The 20,259-nt window shown below is 27.8% G+C and overlaps 1 protein-coding gene across 1 annotated transcript; it reads left to right on the forward strand.

The window, feature by feature from the left end:
* Nucleotides 1-7,630: 7,630 nt before the first annotated feature.
* LOC130669884 (U3 small nucleolar RNA-associated protein 14 homolog A) lies at nucleotides 7,631-18,253 on the forward strand. Its single transcript, XM_057473025.1, has 6 exons — nucleotides 7,631-7,863; nucleotides 7,995-8,211; nucleotides 12,812-13,114; nucleotides 13,190-13,441; nucleotides 14,736-15,797; nucleotides 17,719-18,253. The coding sequence occupies exons 1-6, from the start codon at nucleotides 7,763-7,765 to the stop codon at nucleotides 18,127-18,129; spliced, it is 2,346 nt and encodes a 781-aa protein (XP_057329008.1). The 5' UTR covers nucleotides 7,631-7,762; the 3' UTR covers nucleotides 18,130-18,253.
* Nucleotides 18,254-20,259: the final 2,006 nt, after the last annotated feature.

The following is a 20,259-nucleotide window of genomic DNA, read 5'->3' on the forward strand; positions in this document are numbered from 1 at the left end:
ACGAGCACATGCACAGTTAACAACACAAACTTCATTTCTCCTAATTGTTGAATAATCTTACCTCTAACCATATCTTTTAAACGTTTGTACATGCAGAATCGAGGAAAAAAATTTTCCGTTACATATCAATAAAAGCTAATGAAGATTTTTAATTCTTAGGAAAATTTTTGTTTCAGATGCTTTGAAGTCTCAGTATTCGGAGAACAGAACAACGATAACAAAGATACAAAAAGGCACTTATTCGACCCGGGAAGCCAAGAAAACGACCGTGGAGTCGAATACCGAAATTGAAAAATTTTGGAAGAATTTAAATAACAAAATGATGTCTGAGGGAATGAGCGCTGAAGTAGCTTTTGAAAGAATAAATGAGTTTGAAATTATAAAAAAACTTCGCAGCCGACAAATCAACAACGAGGAGTACTATGACGATTTTGGAGATGATCTTTAACAATAAGCTATACTTAATTTTTAAAAATCACTCATTTCACAACCGATTCACATCGTGTACAGTTAAATATATTGAGATAAATAAATTTCAATCTTTGCAGTTAATAGTATTATCATTGACTATTTATTTCGAAGATAATTTGTACATCTTCAATTAACTATCAAACTTAACTTCCCCTCATTTTCAAATAGTCAACCCTATACGATTTTCACGCATGCGTACATACACAATGAAGTACCAAGTATTTACACTGAAAAAAAATTTTTCTCCTGACAACTAAATTTTAGTTATGACAAGAAAATGATTTGATTGCCCATTGCCAATCATATATTTGGTTGTTTTAACTAAATCTTTTATAATCCACCAACAAAACGAGTTATTAGAAACTATAAAATATTTAGTAAAGATAATTACGCGTTTAGTAGCAAGCATAAAATCAAATTGATCACCTGTAGAGTTTATAAAGGAGTCATAATGAAATGTATGAATGATCATTATAGAGAATGAGTTATTAATAATAATTAAATATTATTTTGAAATGACAGAATATTTATTTAACAGTTCAATAAATGCATGTTTAGAAAAATAATTTATTTCCTTCACGCGTACGTTTGTTCTTACTATGACAAAAATTGTTCAGGAAAAATATTAATATTAAACATTAATGTCATAGTGTAATGCAGGATACGTCTATATTACTACCAAAAGTTTTCAGCAGATAACTCGTCCCATAAATGCTTCAAGCTCGGAATATAAAAACTCTAAAATAAGTATCTTACCAGGGATACTACAAATGGCGGGCGCGATCTAGTGGCGAGCACCGAACTACTCCATCTGCTGCTGCCTAACACCATAACTTTTAAATCAATAATCATTAGGTTCAAATATATATTTATTAACCTCGAACAAATATTTATATATTTATTTCAAATGAATATATTTTTTTGTGTCTATATAAGAATTATTTATTAGAGTTAATATAATAATACTTTGCTTTAATATTATGACTATAAAGTTAGCAGACAGCTCACAAATAAAATATTTGACCAAGCATATCTTGGTTATATGTCATATTATTGAAAATTTAAAAATGGAAAATGGCGCGTAATTTGAAAACGTCAATATCCATGAAAAAAACTTTTCTTTTTTTAATACAGTTGTCCAGCAATTTCAAAAATAAAAATTTACGAAGGTCTTGCGACTTTAAATTTAGACAAAATTCGATGAAATTAACACATTATGATTAGCTAGTTACAATCTAAAGGCCCATTTTACAATTTTTTAAATTTTTGGCTTAGAATCTTTAGAACGTTATAACTTATGAAATAATCATCCAATCTGATACAAAAAAAACTCAAATTATTTATTTTTGAATTCTCTAAAGGTCCATTTTTTTTTTTTTTGTTTTCATTTTTAATTTATTGTTATTAATAAAAATAAATTTTAAAACATTCCAAAACGAACATATCAAACTCAAAATAAATAAAATTCACAAAATAAAAAATAGGGCATTTATATTTTTGAAAAATTTAAATGTCCATTTTTTTTTTTTTCACTTTTAAGCTTTGTTCACCATTTAGCAACCAAAATAAATTTAAAAGAAAGTAAAAATAAGCATATTAATTTGAAAATTGATCCAAATTATAAAATAAAAAAAAAAACTTTTGTAACTTTAAAAAATCTAAGTATCCATTTTTTTTTTTTTATTCCTTAGTTTTATTTTCTAAATAATAAAAAAAAAAAACAAATTCCAAAAAAATTTGAAAATAGAATATCTCGGTCAAAATTAATAAAACGTATAAAATAAAAAACTGAATATTTAGAATTGACAAAAAACTAAAGATCCATTTTTTTTTTAAATTTCAAATTCATTTTTAAGTTGATAAAAAAAAAAAAATTGATTTTACTAAAGAAAGAAAATCTAGACTTTTGTGTCTTTAAGAGGTCCCAAGACGCAACAATAAATTATAATAAAAAAAAAAATTGGAGAAAGGACGTTTGTTACAAAAATTACAATTGTAAACATTACAATCAAGTAATTTTATGGTATTGTACCAACAGAGTAAAAACATAACCTCATTGTTGTTTTCTTCTACTAGCTCTTTCTTCACTATAAAATGTCATTGTATTGAGATTATTATTCCAATTCTGAATATGTCATGTAAATTTTTATTTATATTTACAAAAATTTAAAAAAATACTCCAGAATAAATTTTTCTTTTAATTTAAATTCGGCTGATTAAGTAAGCATGAAGTTTAACATCACTTCAGTTTATTATGCATTACTCTCACACGTAAAGAACCTTGAAGAGATTGGAGTGAACCCAGTTTATAATAAACCACTTTTATTGAAATTATGCCAGCATTTTCATTTAAAAAAAGGAGAAATCAGAAACTTCCGAACAAATTTATACTTTGCCTGGAATGATAATAGAAACGAATTCAAGACAAAAATTATCAATGCATTATCACTCCCAAAAAAATCTCCAAATGTTCATTTGACAGCTAAGTCTAACTCTTTTTCATCTGTTAGTAATAACGAAGAATGCCATCTGATAAAAAGCATGAGTTCAATGTCGATGGAACTTAAAGAAAATAATGATAATGATACTTCCGATACTGCAGGTAATATTAAATTATTAAAAAATATTTATCTATACATCGATTCAATTAGAGTTTATTCCACCAAAATTGTCAACGATGATCATTTATCGCCAGAGTTAATTCATTATTACCTTCGCGATCAATTATCGCCAAAATTAGACATCAGCTGTGTTATCATTTTCAAAGGAATAAAATTCGGTAAAAATGAAACGTTTCGTGATTATGCCTACTGTAAGCAGCCTGAATGTCATATAAAATTCAAGTTTCTCGGACAGATGACTGGCTTAAAAACAATTATTCACGTTTATTCAACTGAGAGTTCAGAAAAGCACACATTGCCTCTTTCTTACCAATTGCGAGGTATCCGGCCAGCTAAAGTTCAACGTTGTTTGAGGTACACCAAACCAAGTACTTTTCACAAAGAGTCAGTAAATAATATGGACCCAAATCTAGCTGAAAAATCTAAAAATTATAAATTTACACATTCACGAAAAGTTTTAAGTACTGCAAAAACTGAGTACAAAACCAGAAATGATTGTCACTCTAATGATGTTGCTGATATTGCGATCAAGTCCACCAAATCAGACCATCCCTACATCCGCCAGTTTACGTCACCTTTCACTGTATACTTGGGAACCATAAAGCAAGTACAACTTTTAAAGACTCATAAAAATTTAACCATCTATTTCGATGCTACTGGTTCTGTCGTCAGGAAGCCATACGCAGAATCAAAAAGAATATATTATTACGCTGGCGTAGTTAACATTCAGAATAAAATATATCCCGTACTAGAGTTAATAACAAATAACCATACAGCTCTATCAATATCTGCTTGTTTAAAATATTTTAAAGATTTTTGGACCGAAAATAAAGTTCCATGGCCTTGTTTTGGAGCAGCAATTACTGATTGGTCATGGGCAAGCATCAATGCCATACTGAATGGTTGGAATAACTTAACCGTTAGTGACTATTTAAAACTGACATACGATGTTATATTTTCAAATAAAACTCTGCCGACAGACATCACACCTCTCTTTACTTGCTACGCTCACTTCATGAAAATGATTTCTCGACGACTGAAAGCCAAAGGTGTAAAAAAACATCAATCCAAAATATTTTTAGAAGCAATAGCTACTATTGTTCATTGTCAAGACCTTAACTTATTGTCAAAATTAATTGAGTCATTATTAACTATTTTATTATTGCCGTATGAAACTAAAAAATATACAACAGCATTACAATATTTATCGACCAACACAACTGATACTGACATCTCTGATATTTCTGATGATGATCCAGATAATTCAAAGCTACCCGCAGAAGAAGAAAAGTCAGAAGATGAGAAGAAAAAAACCAATGCCATACTTCAATCCAGTCCTTTTTATTTACATTTTTTAGTTATTAAAAAGAATATTGAAACAATAATATTGAATTCTGACACTAATTCAAAAAAAACAAATATATACCAATCAACACCTGCAGCAAAATATTTTATGGAAAAATTGATACCAGTTCTACCTTTCTGGTCCGTTTTAATTTCTAAGAAACATCATTGCAACAGTACAGTTGAAAATCATTTCAAAAATACCAAAATTGAAGATTTAGGCAAGATGAAAGCTGGTCAATTTATAGACAATTTATTTAACTCTCTGAACGCTGCATATATTCAATTGAATCTCAAAGAACCAATAGTAATTAGAAGAAAACGATCGAAGCCTGTTAATGAGCCGGATAACTTATTGTCGGAAAAAAGTTGGAAACCGAACCTGGAAGTAAAAAAAAAAAGAAGTACATACTATGAATCAAAAAACATCCAACAAGCTCTCCATAACAGTACCAATTCCTCGATTCAATTGAATGCTAATTTCACAGTGAAAAATGCAAACTATTATTATGCTCCTACTGCACCCAGAATCTACTTCGTTTTATTTACAAAAAATGTCAACGACGATACGCAGTTTGTTTATTTATTCGGTGAAGATTATAATTCGCTGTATAATAATAGTTGGATTACAAATGGTTTGATCGATTATTTTGCGCACTTGGCTATTTCAGAGTCACCTTCATATGCAACAACTGCTTACGTTTGCTGTGAATTAAGTATAAGTATTTTAATAAAAAATTGTAAAGACGTTGGACACCAGTTTTTTAGTGAATTGCGAAGATGCTGGACTGATAAAACAGCAATTTTATTTCCCACGAATCTTAATAACTCCCATTGGGTTTTATTTTATGCTGACATTACCAATGGGCATATTTATTATATGGATCCTATTGCAGTTGGGACTGATGTACCAAAAAACTTTATAAATAACTTTTCTCACTGCTACAGACGGGTTTTTCCAGAAAATAAAGTTTCTTGGGTTTCTCGTAAGAACAACTATCCTACACAACAAGATACTTTTAATTGTGGGATATTCGTCATACATTTTATCATAGAAATTTCAAAAATGAAGCTAAAGGATATTTCTGCTGAGATCAATCCACTGAATATTCGGAAAAATTTGAAAACTCAATGTTTGGACAAATCTTTACACTGCATCAATCAATGTTTAGCTTGTGGAAACGCCGAGATAAGAAGAAATCCTGGAATGATACAGTGCCATACATGCACGAGATGGTGTCATTATACTTGTATAAATAATTACTCGATCTCATTTGAAGATATGACTAGCAATTTCTTTCTATACAATTGTGATCTTTGTTGTAACTATCTTTCTTCAAATTCTTAAGTTATTTGAAGTTAACAGTGTTGGAATTAGTATTTTTAAGAATATAAAAGAAGAAAATTTTTATTTTTGGTATACTTATATTTTAAGTATAGAAGATTATACCAAAGGATACTCTGAACACATTAAAAGTAGCGTATATACTATTATAAAATAACTTTTTATACTTAAATAATCGTTTGAAAAAATTTCTACTTAAGTAGCAAATAAATTAAAATTTTCATTTTTTTAAAATAAATTACTCTGTCTTTTCGATTCATATACCATAACTAATTCTATCTTGTTTTCTTACTTACTTTTTTTTCTACTTTCAGATATTTTTTTTTAAACGTTTGAAAAATAAATTTTAAAATAAAAAAAAATTAAAATTAGTCTTGGGACCTCTTAAAGACACAAAAGTCTAGATTTTCTTTCTTTAGTAAAATCAATTTTTTTTTTTTATCAACTTAAAAATGAATTTGAAATTTAAAAAAAAAATGGATCTTTAGTTTTTTGTCAATTCTAAATATTCAGTTTTTTATTTTATAAGTTTTATTAATTTTGACCGAGATATTCTATTTTCAAATTTTTTTGGAATTTGTTTTTTTTTTATTATTTAGAAAATAAAACTAAGGAATAAAAAAAAAAAAAAATGGATACTCAGATTTTTTAAAGTTACAAAAGTTTTTTTTTTATTTTATAATTTGGATCAATTTTCAAATTAATATGCTTATTTTTACTTTCTTTTAAATTTATTTTGGTTGCTAATTGGTGAACAAAGCTTAAAAGTGAAAAAAAAAAAAATGGACATTTAAATTTTTCAAAAATATAAATGCCCTATTTTTTATTTTGTGAATTTTATTTATTTTGAGTTTGATATGTTCGTTTTGGAATGTTTTAAAATTTATTTTTATTAATAACAATAAATTAAAAATGAAAACAAAAAAAAAAAAATGGACCTTTAGAGAATTCAAAAATAAATAATTTGAGTTTTTTTTGTATCAGATTGGATGATTATTTCATAAGTTATAACGTTCTAAAGATTCTAAGCCAAAAATTTAAAAAATTGTAAAATGGGCCTTTAGATTGTAACTAGCTAATCATAATGTGTTAATTTCATCGAATTTTGTCTAAATTTAAAGTCGCAAGACCTTCGTAAATTTTTATTTTTGAAATTGCTGGACAACTGTATTAAAAAAAGAAAAGTTTTTTTCATGGATATTGACGTTTTCAAATTACGCGCCATTTTCCATTTTTAAATTTTCAATAATATGACATATAACCAAGATATGCTTGGTCAAATATTTTATTTGTGAGCTGTCTGCTAACTTTATAGTCATTTAATATTTGGGTTTGTTGGCACTATTAAATAATTTAGTTGTCTATCAAATAAATATTTTTTTAACTTTACCAAATGATTTTATTATCTTACAGAGAGAAATATCAAAGTCAACCAAATAGTCTATTATATCATTTGTTAAAAATGACAAGATAGATTATGTTGACGTAATGAAATTTAGTTGTCCCAAATAAATTTTTGACAGGGTTAGAATTCTCATATTTTTTTACCAATATCAATTTACAGAGTGCTCGGTCACCATTCGATCCCAACAATTTTAGTTCCCCCTATCGCAGCGCCATGTTTTCACTATTTCCCTATATCTAGTTTTTCGGCAAAACTGTATCGACCCCCACAAAATAGAGCACGAGACGTCATCTGTCACATTATATCAGAACTACATCTATTTGTAGGAACTGAACATATATAGGACATGTAGGAGTTTAACATATACGCTATAGACAATTTTACGTAGATTGCAGCCTTATCATCTATTTCTGAGCATGCGCACATCCGACATATCATCACCAGGCCATGCTGTCCATGCTCTCATCTGTACCCTCGTGTTGCTCGTATTGCTGCTTATAATAAATTTAGTTTTTGAATCATTGAGTGTCGTATTGTTGCTTAAATATTACTTACGGTAAAAATAAAAAATATAAAATGAGTAACGAAGAAATAAATGACGATTGTGATGAAGATATTTCCAAACAACATTCCGAGTTATTGAAATCTGTTGCGAAACTTGATCACAACTTTTTAAAGTAAAGTTTATTTTTTTTCTAAACATTTCTGGTAGATCAGTTATTTTAAATTGTTTGAATAAATTATTTGTGAATGTTATCATTTATTTATTAATGGGAATATGGTGTAATCATATATTTTTTATTTTTAGAATAAAAATACCGGAGAGAAGTGAACTAACCTCTGAAATCTCTGAATTTCATTTACCGCGCAATGTAATTGCCGATGAAGATCCAATTCGAATAGACAATTTAGTTAAAACACTTCGAGGAAAAAAACAGTGTTTGAAACTGAGTGACCAATATAAAGATACGAAGAAACGAGCAAAGGTTTTATCTAAACCATTAGAAAAACCAGCTGAAGAAAAAGTAAGGAAATAAATGTTGGAAAGTCAAAAAGTGCACACCTCAATCGCTCATAATTATTATTAATATTTTATTTTTTTATATTATCTATATTATTAAGAGAATAAGGAAAATTTTGTTCCCGCCATATCTATATGATAGAATTAGTTAATGTTATTGAAACTGGTATCATTAGATAGATCTTGACTTGAATTTGTGCCTTTTCATACTTTAAAATCTTTTTAATTTCCAAGTATTGAGATGAATAGAGTTATCTATATTAGACTGACTCAAATAAATTGACTAACTTTTTTTTTCTTCATTATATCGAAAATATTGTTGGAAATGACGAAAAAAAAATACTGTTAAAGTTTGAGCTCTTAATATTAATATAAACAATTGCCGCATCGCGATTTTTTATTTCCCGTTTAAATAACATAGGAAAATTTATTTTTTAAGCTTTGGAATTTTATAGCTCACGGTGGGACCAATATTTTTAAATGTTCAAGACATATTCTTATGGGAAATTTGACGCTCTACAAAAAAGGTCTCTTATAATTTTTCGATATTTTTATTTCTTCAAAAGTAATTCGAAGTTAAAATTAGATTGACGATAAATTTTCGCATTTTTTAAATTTTTTGACGCAACCATCAACTTTATCCGAAAACTTTAGAGGATATTTTTTGTAGAGCATTTTATTTCCTACAACTCATCTCAGAGAAAATTTTCGATATTTCATTTAAGTCGTATGTTATCTGCAATGAACTGAAAATTTTCTTAAATAATTTAACTTTTGTTGCTTAAAATTAATTATATGAAATTTTCAGTTAATCGCGAATAACTTACGACTTATGAGAAATATCGAAAATTTTCTCTGAAATAAGTTGTAGGAAATAAAATGCTCTACAAAAAATATCCTCTAAAATTTTCGGATAAAATTGATGGTTGCGTCAAAAAATTTAAAAAATGTAAAAATTTATCGTCAATCTAATTTTAACTTCGAATTACTTTCAAAAAAATAAAAATATCGAAAAATTATAAGAGACCTTTTTTGTAGAGCGTCAAATTTCCCATAAGAATATGTCTTGAACATTTAAAAATATTGGTCCCACCGTGAGCTATAAAATTCCAAAGCTTAAAAAATAAATTTTCCTATGTTATTTAAACGGGAAATAAAAAATCGCGATGCGGCAATTGTTTATATTAATATTAAGAGCTCAAACTTTCACAGTATTTTTTTTTCGTCATTTTCATAAATATTTTCGATATGATGAAAGTAAAAGAAATTAGTCAATTTTTTTGAATCAGTCTAATCTATATCATTTGAATTACATTTAAATTACGCGGGAAAAAAGACGATCGTATTTATTTTCTTTAAATAAATTAATACTTTAATTATTCTGTCACTAAATATGACTGAATGTCACTAAATATATATCTATATTATTTATATCGCGTTACTTATTACAAAATGACAGATTTTTATGCTCCCTTTTGGTTTTAGGAAGCTTCTCAAAGCCAAAAAAGTGTGCATAGAAAAAAAAAGGATTCAGTGACACAAAAAATCTTTACTCGCCTAAAGAAAATTTTGACTTACCCCAAGAAATTTTTTGCATTGTGAATTGAAATCAAAAATTTATTTAGAACTAGAAAAAATGACTTGGTGCAAGGAATTATTTCTTGACCAAAAAAATCTTTTCTCGCTCCAAGACAATTTTTGAATTTAATTGATAATGCATAAAATTTCTTGGTGCAAATTAAAATTTTTTGCGGCAAGATATCCTTTTTTTCTGCGTATTTTATAAATTTAATTGTGAAATTTGGGTAGGCACGTAGTGACACACGGAAAAAATAGATAGTTCTGATTACTGTTCTGCGCTGTAATCGACAAAAAATACCAGGAAACGTAAATTTTAACATGATTGAGTCATTGCTTAACACGTACTATTACTTTTTAAACAGTAACCAGTGCTGTGCTACACAGTACCTAAAACGTACGACTGGTTACTGTCAAAATAGTCGCCGTTCATGGTAGAAGAGTATACAAACCTCTCAGCACAGCTTTTGTTGCTGTATAGAATGCGAACATTTACTATGTAGTGAGAGGAATGGTTACTTAGATCTCGCAGACTAATTAACATTCAGAATAGCAATCAGTCCTGTTGTGACATGAACTGTTACTAAATTCACTGTCTACTATTTTTGACACTAGAGACTGGTTACTGTTTAAAAAGTAATAGTCTGTGTTAAGCAATGACTCAATCATGTTCTGATGTGAATCAGTCATGTTAAAATGTATGTTTCCCTAAGGTATATGTCCCAATACCGGAACGACGAAGGGTATACGACTGATTTTTATCGTTTTAAAAATATTCAAATAGATAATCCGTGTAAAAAAAATTGTTGAGAAAAGGTCAAAAAAGTGTTGACTATTCTAAACTTCAAAACGTGACACAACTACGAACTTTTTTTGAACGCTTTTTAAACTTTTAAAAATTCAAGAGAAATATCAATAAATATCCTCACATTATTAAGATATGCTGAAACGAAAAACGTTCAGAAATAGTTCAAAATCAGTTTTTCTGAACGTATTTTGCACTGAAAAATGTTAATTTGTAGTATCGTGTCAAATTTTTTTTTCTGTGAATTTTTAGAAGTTTGAAAATTGTTTAAAATAAGTTCGTCATTGTGTCAAGTTTTGAAGTTTAGAATAGTCAATACTTTTTTGACCTTTTTTCAACAATTTTTTTTTACACAGGAATAAACCACAATAATTTATTACATCATATAGAATAGACATTTACCTATTCAAAAATAATCGAATTAGTTCATTTTTCTTAAATTTGATATAAAAAAAAAATTTTTTTCTATGACACTCAAAAGACCCAATACCGGAACGCTGAAATAGCCTGGTCCCAATACGAGGATTCGGTTGTCCTAATACCGGAACAGTAAATAAAATGAGTTATTTTTTGCACTTATTCATAGTGAAAATATCGACAATTATTAAATAATATTAATGCAAAACGAGTGTGAATGTAGCAGACATCGGACAACTTTAAAATTTTAAATAAATAAGATAAATAATTAAAAAAATAATATTTATAAAAAAAGGACTTAATTTCAAAATTTTTTGAATGCGCATTTTTTAAAATTTTATTTTATTAATTATTTACTCGATTTATTAATAATTTTAAACTTTTCTGATGTCTGCTATGTCACACTCATAATGTAAAATGTATTTAAAATTTTTAAATGATTAAATACACTGGTCACAGAAATTAAGGGATAGAAAAAAAATCCGAAATTTTTAGGTGATATTCAACATGCTGTAACTCGGTGAAAAATGGTCGTATAAAAAAATTAAAAAAGGCAAATTGTAGCCTCAAGTTTATAGTTTTCAGATATGGACCTCATAATTTTTTATCAAGTACGGTTCCGGAGTAATCATAAGAAAACCAACGAAAAAAAAATTTTCAAAATTTTTGCTGGTCTTTCAATACCTCTATGGGCGACAATAAATTTTTTTGAATAATCCGATTGTCTGACTTTTGTCGGAAATTTTATGCCCTTTAATTTGGTGGCCTTAAAAAGTCTCTACGACGATTTGGCGCCGAGTTATCATTGATCAAAGCAAAAAAGTCCATTTTGGCTTTGATAATCAATAACTCCGGATGTATTGGTCGTACAGAGAATGGAAGCAGGGTTTTGAAAACTGGAAAACATTCTCTATAAGGCAAAATTAGTGGCATTTGATAGAAAAAATTTTTTTAAAGCGATATTGTTTGGTAAAAAACAGGTCAAAATTCACAAATTTCAGGATATTCGGAAATCTTGCTATAACTTTGGATATAACGGATGAACAAAGGATAACTTCGACTTTTTTTCAACCTCAAAGTGTCCTGAAAAAACTCTGAAAATTTCAAATCGCTGCGATTTTTCTTTCTTAGTGCCCCGAAGCTTTAAATTTATCGATTTTGTCAAAAATCACCATAATTTGTAGTTTCTCGGTTTTTGTTCATTTTTTCGATTTGAAAATGTTTTTTTTACCGATAATCTTCATTTCTTGGATCAAAAAGATCGATTATCGAAAAAAATTGAAAAAAAAAAATTTTGAAAAAAAATTTTTTTTTTTTAATTTTTTTTTTTTAATTTTTTTTTTTCAAAATTTTTTTTTTTGTTGTATCTGCAATGATTTATCATTGTCAAAAAAAATTCCTAAAATTTTATTTACCGCCGGCATTAGAGTTACCCAAAAGGTGTGTTTGTTAAGTTGACATTTGAAGCAGATGCAGTTACAGCGGTAAAAAAAATTTTAGGAATTTTTTTTGACAATGATAAATCATTGCAGATACAACAAAAAAAAAAATTTTGAAAAAAAAAAAAAATTTTTTTCAAAATTTTGAATTTTTGATCACTTTATCATTATGTTGCTTGTCGTTTCTCAATTTATACCGTTCATTTTTTTCTCTGCATTTTAGTGTAATAAAAAAAATGTAGCGATAATTTAAGATCGTAAGGCACACTGCTTGAGGTGTGCGAAATATCAATGATAGTTCAAAATTGTTAAATTTAATATTTACGCTTAATTTTATTCTTATTCATTAATAATTTAACTTTCAGTTGAAACGTGAAGTTTGTTTTGAAAATAACAGCGAATATTTGAAAAAATGGAACGCAGTTGTCACTAAGAACCGAGTGGCAGATCAGTTGGTATTTCCAATAAATAAACTGCCCTCAAATAAACTTCAGAAGAATGGAAAAGTTGGATACAATCGAGTACAATCAGATTTAGAAAAAGAATATGCTGCACTAGAACCAGTGAAAGAAACTGAAGACGATGAAGATAACCTTGATAAATTTGCTATGACAAAAGAAGAGATGATACAAAAAGCAAAAGAGAACGCTAAATTTCGCGCTCAGCAAGTAAGTTGTTCTACTGTTTTTTTTAAGCATAAATTATTATTTGAAACAAACAGTAAAAATTTATAAATATTTTAGTCTTACAAAGCAGAAAAGGCGCGCAGAAGGAATAAGATCAAGAGTAAAAAGTTTCATAAAATTGAAAAAAGAGCTAAAATTAAACAACAGTTTGAAGAATTTGATAAACTTCAAAAGGACAATCCTGAAATCGCCTTACAGAAACTGGAACAACTAGATAAAGCTAGAGCGCAAGAACGAATGTCATTGAAACATAAAAATACTGGTCAATGGGCTCGAAATAAACAAGTTCGAGCGAAATATGACAAAGAGGTAATTTTTTTATTTACGTTTTTAAATCCAAGTTTAGAATTTTTCTACTTTTCAATGGATTAAATTACATTTATTTCACATCAAATTTTATATCAGTAGATTTCATAGGAATCTGACTATCGTATTTGTCCTCATCACCCAACTTTCCAAAAATTTTTTAACAAATAGAAATTTTTTTTTGCACTTCAACGTTGAATAACTTTCGAGTAATACATGACAGTTTAATCTTGTAAACTGTACACCAAAAAAAAAACTTCTTGGCGCAAAGAATTTTTACTCACCCCAAGAAATTTTTTGCATTACAAATTTAAACCAATTTTTTTTAGTTTTAAGAAAATTTTTGTCTCTAATTTGTAATGCAAAATATTTCTTGCGCCAAAAAATCTGTTTTTTTTTTTTTTTGTGTACAGTAGACTGGTAACAAAGATGGAGAATTTAAATTTTTTTACTCGGTAACACTTTTAAAGTTTTAAATAGTAGATCGTTTTAAAATTTTTACGTCATGCTCATAAAAAAAAAAAAAAACAGTCTTCTGATCGATTTTAAGAGCTTGACATTAAAATAAAAATAACTAGAAAACAATGCGGAGTTCGAAAAAACTTTATTGGAAATAACTTCTAGGGAATAAAATTGTCTACAAAACAGGTCTCATGATATTTTGTGATAGGTCTGATAGTTTCGCCGGAAAAGTAAAAAGATCTCAAAATTAAATACGAATTTGACTTCAACCTCAAATAATTTTTGAACAAATAGATTTATCAAAAAATGATAAGAAACTTTTTTTATAGAGCATTCAATTACCTACAAAAATATGCCTGCCAATTATTCCTATGACGCATCTTTAGCTACTTATAAAAATCAGAAGACGTAAAAAAAATTTTTTCCATGTTATTCTTATGGAAAATAGAAAATTTTCACAGTCGTCTTTTTTTATCTAAATGAAACTTTTGAACCTGTTTCCGAGTAAAAAAAAAAATTTGTTATTTTTTGGATCACTCTAGTGTATACTTTTATAAATGAAACTAAAGTTAGCCGACGTCTAATAATTTTTGGATCTTTTTCAAACCAAAAAATTATTTTCAAAAATGGCACCTATAGTTTTTTGAATTTTCTACTTATGCATATTTTTTTTTTTATTTTTTGTCATTGAGTTGGAAAAAAAATCCGAAAATTTTTAACTATCTACTTACTTCAGGATCATTTTTATAAGACTTTTCTTAATCATTTTACTTTAATTAGTCGTTAGTAATTAATATTAAAGATCTCATAACTCAAATCAATTATTTATCAATAGAGTCGTCAAGTACTAGCTCAACAACTATCGATTAGTCGTGAGCTGACGCAAAAAATCAGAAAGGATGACAGTGATGACGACGAGGAGGAAAATTTGGAACCACATTTTGTAAAAACTGCATCGGGATCATTAGAATATAATCCTTGGGTAAACAACGAGATAAAAGTACCACAGACGGAAGAAAATTCGTTAGTCGAAGAAAAACAAAGAAAAATTGGTGCTGATGAGGCTGAAATTTCACGGAATCTCGTAGAAAAACCAACTCGGTTATCAAGACGGAAAACTTCTAGTTTTTCAAACCCTGTAGAGCAAGTAACTACAGAATACTTAAGTGATAAAAGTCCGAAAGATACCAATGGATCAGGCAAAAAACGAAAGATAAAAGAATTGAAATGCGACAAAGTTAGCAGAGTAGAAAAAGTCAAAGATCGAGATTTGAAAAAAAAGGATATTGAGCCAACAGACAACTCTGGAACGTCCAAGTGGTTGGTCGAAGTATGTGATGATCTCAATCAATCAACTCACTCCTCTAGTACCAAACTACCAAAAATCAGCGAAATATTCGAAAATATGGAAAGCAAAAGCCAACAAAAAGTTTCGAAAAAATTGAAAATGCTAAAGCGGAAATTGAAAAGTACAAGTGTGAGCAAGAGTAAAAAAATGAAAACTAATTCAGATGATAAACACTCGGACTTGTCGTTTAAAACAAAGGGAAATCGTCCAGTTATAGATGAGGCATTGAGTGAAAAAAGCACAGGATATAACGATCAGTCTAATGAAGAAGTGAAATCAACTGGAGTTGAATCAGAAGTTGAATTAAATCCAGCAGCGAAAAATACTTCAAAAATACCTTTGACAGAAATAGATCCAAATAATTTCATAAATGCTAAATCCAAGCATTTGAATTTGAAAACTCGATTACCTGATAGTTCAGGTAATGAAGGTGATGCTCTAGATGATAGTGATGAGGAGGATCAAGAAGAAATTCGACAAAATATCATAAGTGAGGCTTTTGTGGATGATGATGTTGTGAATGAGTTCAAGAACGAGAAAGAAGCAGAGGTAAATAAAATTTGATACTTATTTTTTTACCATACCTGCGCTGAAAGTTTAAATTCCGGCCCTGTTTAGAGGAAAGAAAGTCGGACTTTTCTTTTGAGAAAACCAGGGAAAGATTTTTGCCTTATTTTTTAAATGAGTAGTTCAAATTTTTGATATTACAGCGAAAATATTGGTCCTATTAAAAAAGTTTTCGAACAAAAGTTGTAGGAAATTTAATTTTCTAAAAAAAATCTTTCTTATGATTTTTTCATACGATTAATATTTTCACCGTAATTTAAAAATTAAGATTCATAATCAATGATTCAAAATTTGGGGAATTATGAAAATCTTAATTTTGAAATTACGGCTTTCTTATTAGTTCTAAGAAAAAATTATAAGAGTCATTTTTTTTAGAAAATTAAATTTCCTACAACTTTTGTTCAAAAACTTTTTTAGTACGGCCAATATTTTCACCGTAATTCAAAAATTAAGATTCATAATCAATGATTCAAAATTTGGGGAATTTTGAAAATCTTACTTTTGAAATTACGGCTTTCTCATTAGTCCTAAGAAAAAATTATAAGAGACATTTTTTTTAGAAATTTAAATTTCCTACAACTTTTGTTTAAAAACTTTTTTAATACGATCAATATTTTCACTGCAATTCAAAAATCAAGATTCATAATGAATGATTCAAAATTTGATTAACTATGAAAATCTTAATTTTGAAATTACGGCTTTCTTATTAGTCCTAAGAGAAAATTATAAGAGTCATTTTTTTTAGAAAATTAAATTTCCTACAACTTTTGTTCAAAAACTGTTTTGATACGACCAATATTTTCACCGTAATTTAAAAATTAAGATTCATAATGAATGATTCAAAATTTGGGGAATTATGAAAATCTTACTTTTGAAATTACGGCTTTCTCATTAGTTCTAAGAAAAAATTATAGGAGTCATTTTTTTTAGAAAATTCAATTTCCTACAACTTTTGTTTGAAAACTTTTTTAATACGACCAATATTTTCACCGTAATTCAAAAATTAAGATTCATAATGAATAATTCAAAATTTGATTAATCATGAAAATCTTAATTTTTAAATTACGGCTTTCTTATTAGTTCAAGAAAAAATTATAGGAGACATTTTTTTTAGAAAATTGAATTTCCTACAACTTTTGTTTAAAAAACTTTTTTATACGACCGATATTTTCACCGTAATTTCAAAATTAAGATTCATAATGAATGATTCAAAATTTGAGTAATTATGAAAATCTTGATTTTTAAATTACGGCTTTCTTATTAGTCCTAAGAAAAAATTATAAGAGTCATTTTTTTTAGAAAATTCAATTTCCTACAACTTTTGTTTAAAAACTTTTTTCATACGACCAATATTTTCACCGTAATTCAAAAATCAAGATTCATAATGAATGATTCAAAATTTGATTAACTATGAAAATCTTAATTTTGAAATTACGGCTTTCTTATTAGTCCTAAAAAAAAATTATAAGAGTAATTTTTTGTCAAAAATTGAATTTCCCACAACTTTTGTTTGAAAACTTTTTTCATAAAACCAATATTTTCCCCGTAATATCAAAAATTTCACACCACCAATTATTAATTATTTTTAAATTAACGCAAAAATCCTGGCCTTAGAGAAAAAAAATGATAAAAACTAGAGCATGCGCCGTTTTTTTCCACAAACAGAGGTCAAAATTTAAACTTTCAGATGCAGATCTGATGAAAAATCGCATACACATTAAGAAAGAAAAATAGAACATTCCAACCCGCGTATTTGCTACCCTCGCTTTCGGGCCGGGTAGAATTATATACGCGGGTCGGAATGTTCTACTTTTCTCTCTTGATGTGTAATATACTATTTAAATATTTACGTGAGATAAGAAGTCAATATTGAAGTTATAATGCAATTACTTATTATTTTTAGCAAAAAAAATCCCAAATAAATCATATAGAAACGAATCTCCCTGGATGGGGATCATGGGCTGATAAAAATACTAAAATATCACAGCGTAAGAAGCGCCGGTTTATTACCAATTCAACTGATAAAACTCCTAGGAAAGATAAGGCTAAAGAAAATGTTATAATAATTGATGACAGCCACTTGTCAATTAAACAACATCAAGTCAATGATTTGCCACATCCATTTATGACTGTAACTGATTTTGAAGCCAGTATACGAGCGCCTATTGGCCGTAATTTTGTTCCAGAAATTACTCATCGGCAGCTTATTAAACCACCAATTAAGACACGAATGGGAACAATTATTGAGCCAATGGACGAGGATATTCTGTTGAAAAAAAAATCGTCAGCTCATCAAAATGAAATTAAATTATAAATATTTATTTATTGTTATGTATACGTACATATTAATAATTATAAATCAACATTTATAAAATTTTATATAAATTATGTGACCATTTTTTAATCGTAGAATTTGTTGTGATTTTAAGTAAAAGACCTAGTATATATTCAGGGAACTAGTACTTGATCACTCCTTGTATTTGTATAGATGTATAGATATTAGAGTGGTCCAAAAAAAACATTTTTTTTTTTTTTTTCAAGGGCTATTATCTCAAAAGCTTCTCTAAGGTATAAAAAAAATTCCCTCTAAAGCGCAGCTTGATATCTCAATTCTTCAAGAAGCTCAATACATTTATATTTTCCCATCTAAATAACACGTAAAAAATTTTTTTTTACGTTTTCATCCGGTAAAACTACGAAAAAAATTTTTCTCTGAATTTTCCATCAACTATTCTTGCAGGAAATTTAATTCTCTAAAAAAAAGTATTGAATTAGTTTTTTCGTAATCCTAACGGGTAAAAAGTTATTGAGCTTCAAATATTCGCAATAAAAGAAAATTTAATCAGATATGATGAAAATTTAATTCAGTATCCATCCGCAAGTACTAGCTTTAATTGAAAAATATAATGAATTTGGGACAAAAGATGAAGAACAGAAACAATATCTGTCACAAATAGTTGCTGATGATAGGAAAAAATATCCGAATTGTAACAAGAAAAATTACACCGACACACACAAAAAAATAAGTTCTCTGTACTTTTGACGGGACCGATTTATTCCCATGTATTTTGACCCGCTGAATCCGAATCCGAGGTCTGTTTAACCCGTACACCCTCAGATTTTTAAAAAACTTTAAAAAACCTCAAAAATACACAAAAATCGACCGTTTTTTAAATTTATAAATTTTTTTAACCCTAACTAAGCATGATTTTTATGTATTTCGGTCCTCCACATACTAACCTGAAGTTTATTTAAAACATTAGCCATTTAAAGTCTGAGTAAATTCCAAATAACCCCAAAAAATTGCAAAAAAGCAAAAAAATTCTTAGTGTTGTGATGAAAAAAACTTTTTGAAGCATATTCAAATTTTTTTATGTTTTAGGCCAAAATATTTTTTATATATATATCACAGATCGAACAATATGATTTCTTTTATTTATTTCGATTTGAAAATTGATTTTTGTTATACCAAATTTTATTTTTTTCGATTTTTTGGGAATTTTTGCCATTTATTTAAAATTTTAGAGATGTCTGAGCCATGAATGTTCGAGAATTATATGTGACAGATAAACATACATGAAGATAATTATTTATTTAGCCCTATAAAATTTTTTTCATCACAATACTAAGAATTTTTTTGCTTTTTTGCAATTTTTTGGGGTTTTTTGGAATTTACTCAGACTTTAAATGGCTAATGTTTTAAATAAACTTCAGGTTAGTATGTGGAGGACCGAAATACATAAAAATCATGCTTAGTTAGGGTTAAAAAAATTTATAAATTTAAAAAACGGTCGATTTTTGTGTATTTTTAAGGTTTTTTAAAGTTTTCTAAAAATCTGAGGGTGTACGGGTTAAACGGATCTCGGATTCGGATTCAGCGGGTCAAAATACATGGGAATAAATCGGTCCCGTCAAAAGTACAGAGAACTTATTTTTTTTTGTGTGCCGATGTAATTATATAAACGACTATCGAATTATTTAACTATTATAAACAGTTTAGAGTTTGATTACTTTCGAAATAAATACATGCAGTCACCAAAAAAGTTTTCAAAAAGTTAAAAATTATTTAAAACCTATAAAAATTGAATAAATTATCTAGTAATGGTGTCAATTCCATTAAAAAGTTGCTCTAAAACTATCTTCCTTCAAATTTACTTAGTAATGAGTACTTAAAGCTCAATAACTTTTTAACCATTAGGATTACGAAAAAACTATTTCAATACTTTTTTGTAGAGAATTAAATTTCCTACCAAAATGATTGATGGAAATTACAAAAAAAAATTTTTTACGTGTTATTTAAATGGCAAAAAGTAAATGTATTGAGCTCCTTAAAGAATTGAGATATCAAGCTGCGCTTTGGAGGGAATTTTTTTTATACTTTAGAGAAACTTTTGGAATGATAGCAAAAAAACTTTTTTTTTTGGACCATTCTTATAGATATTAA

Source organism: Microplitis mediator, chromosome 6 (genome assembly GCF_029852145.1).
Source record: "Microplitis mediator isolate UGA2020A chromosome 6, iyMicMedi2.1, whole genome shotgun sequence".
Classification (NCBI taxonomy): Eukaryota; Metazoa; Arthropoda; class Insecta; order Hymenoptera; family Braconidae; genus Microplitis; species Microplitis mediator.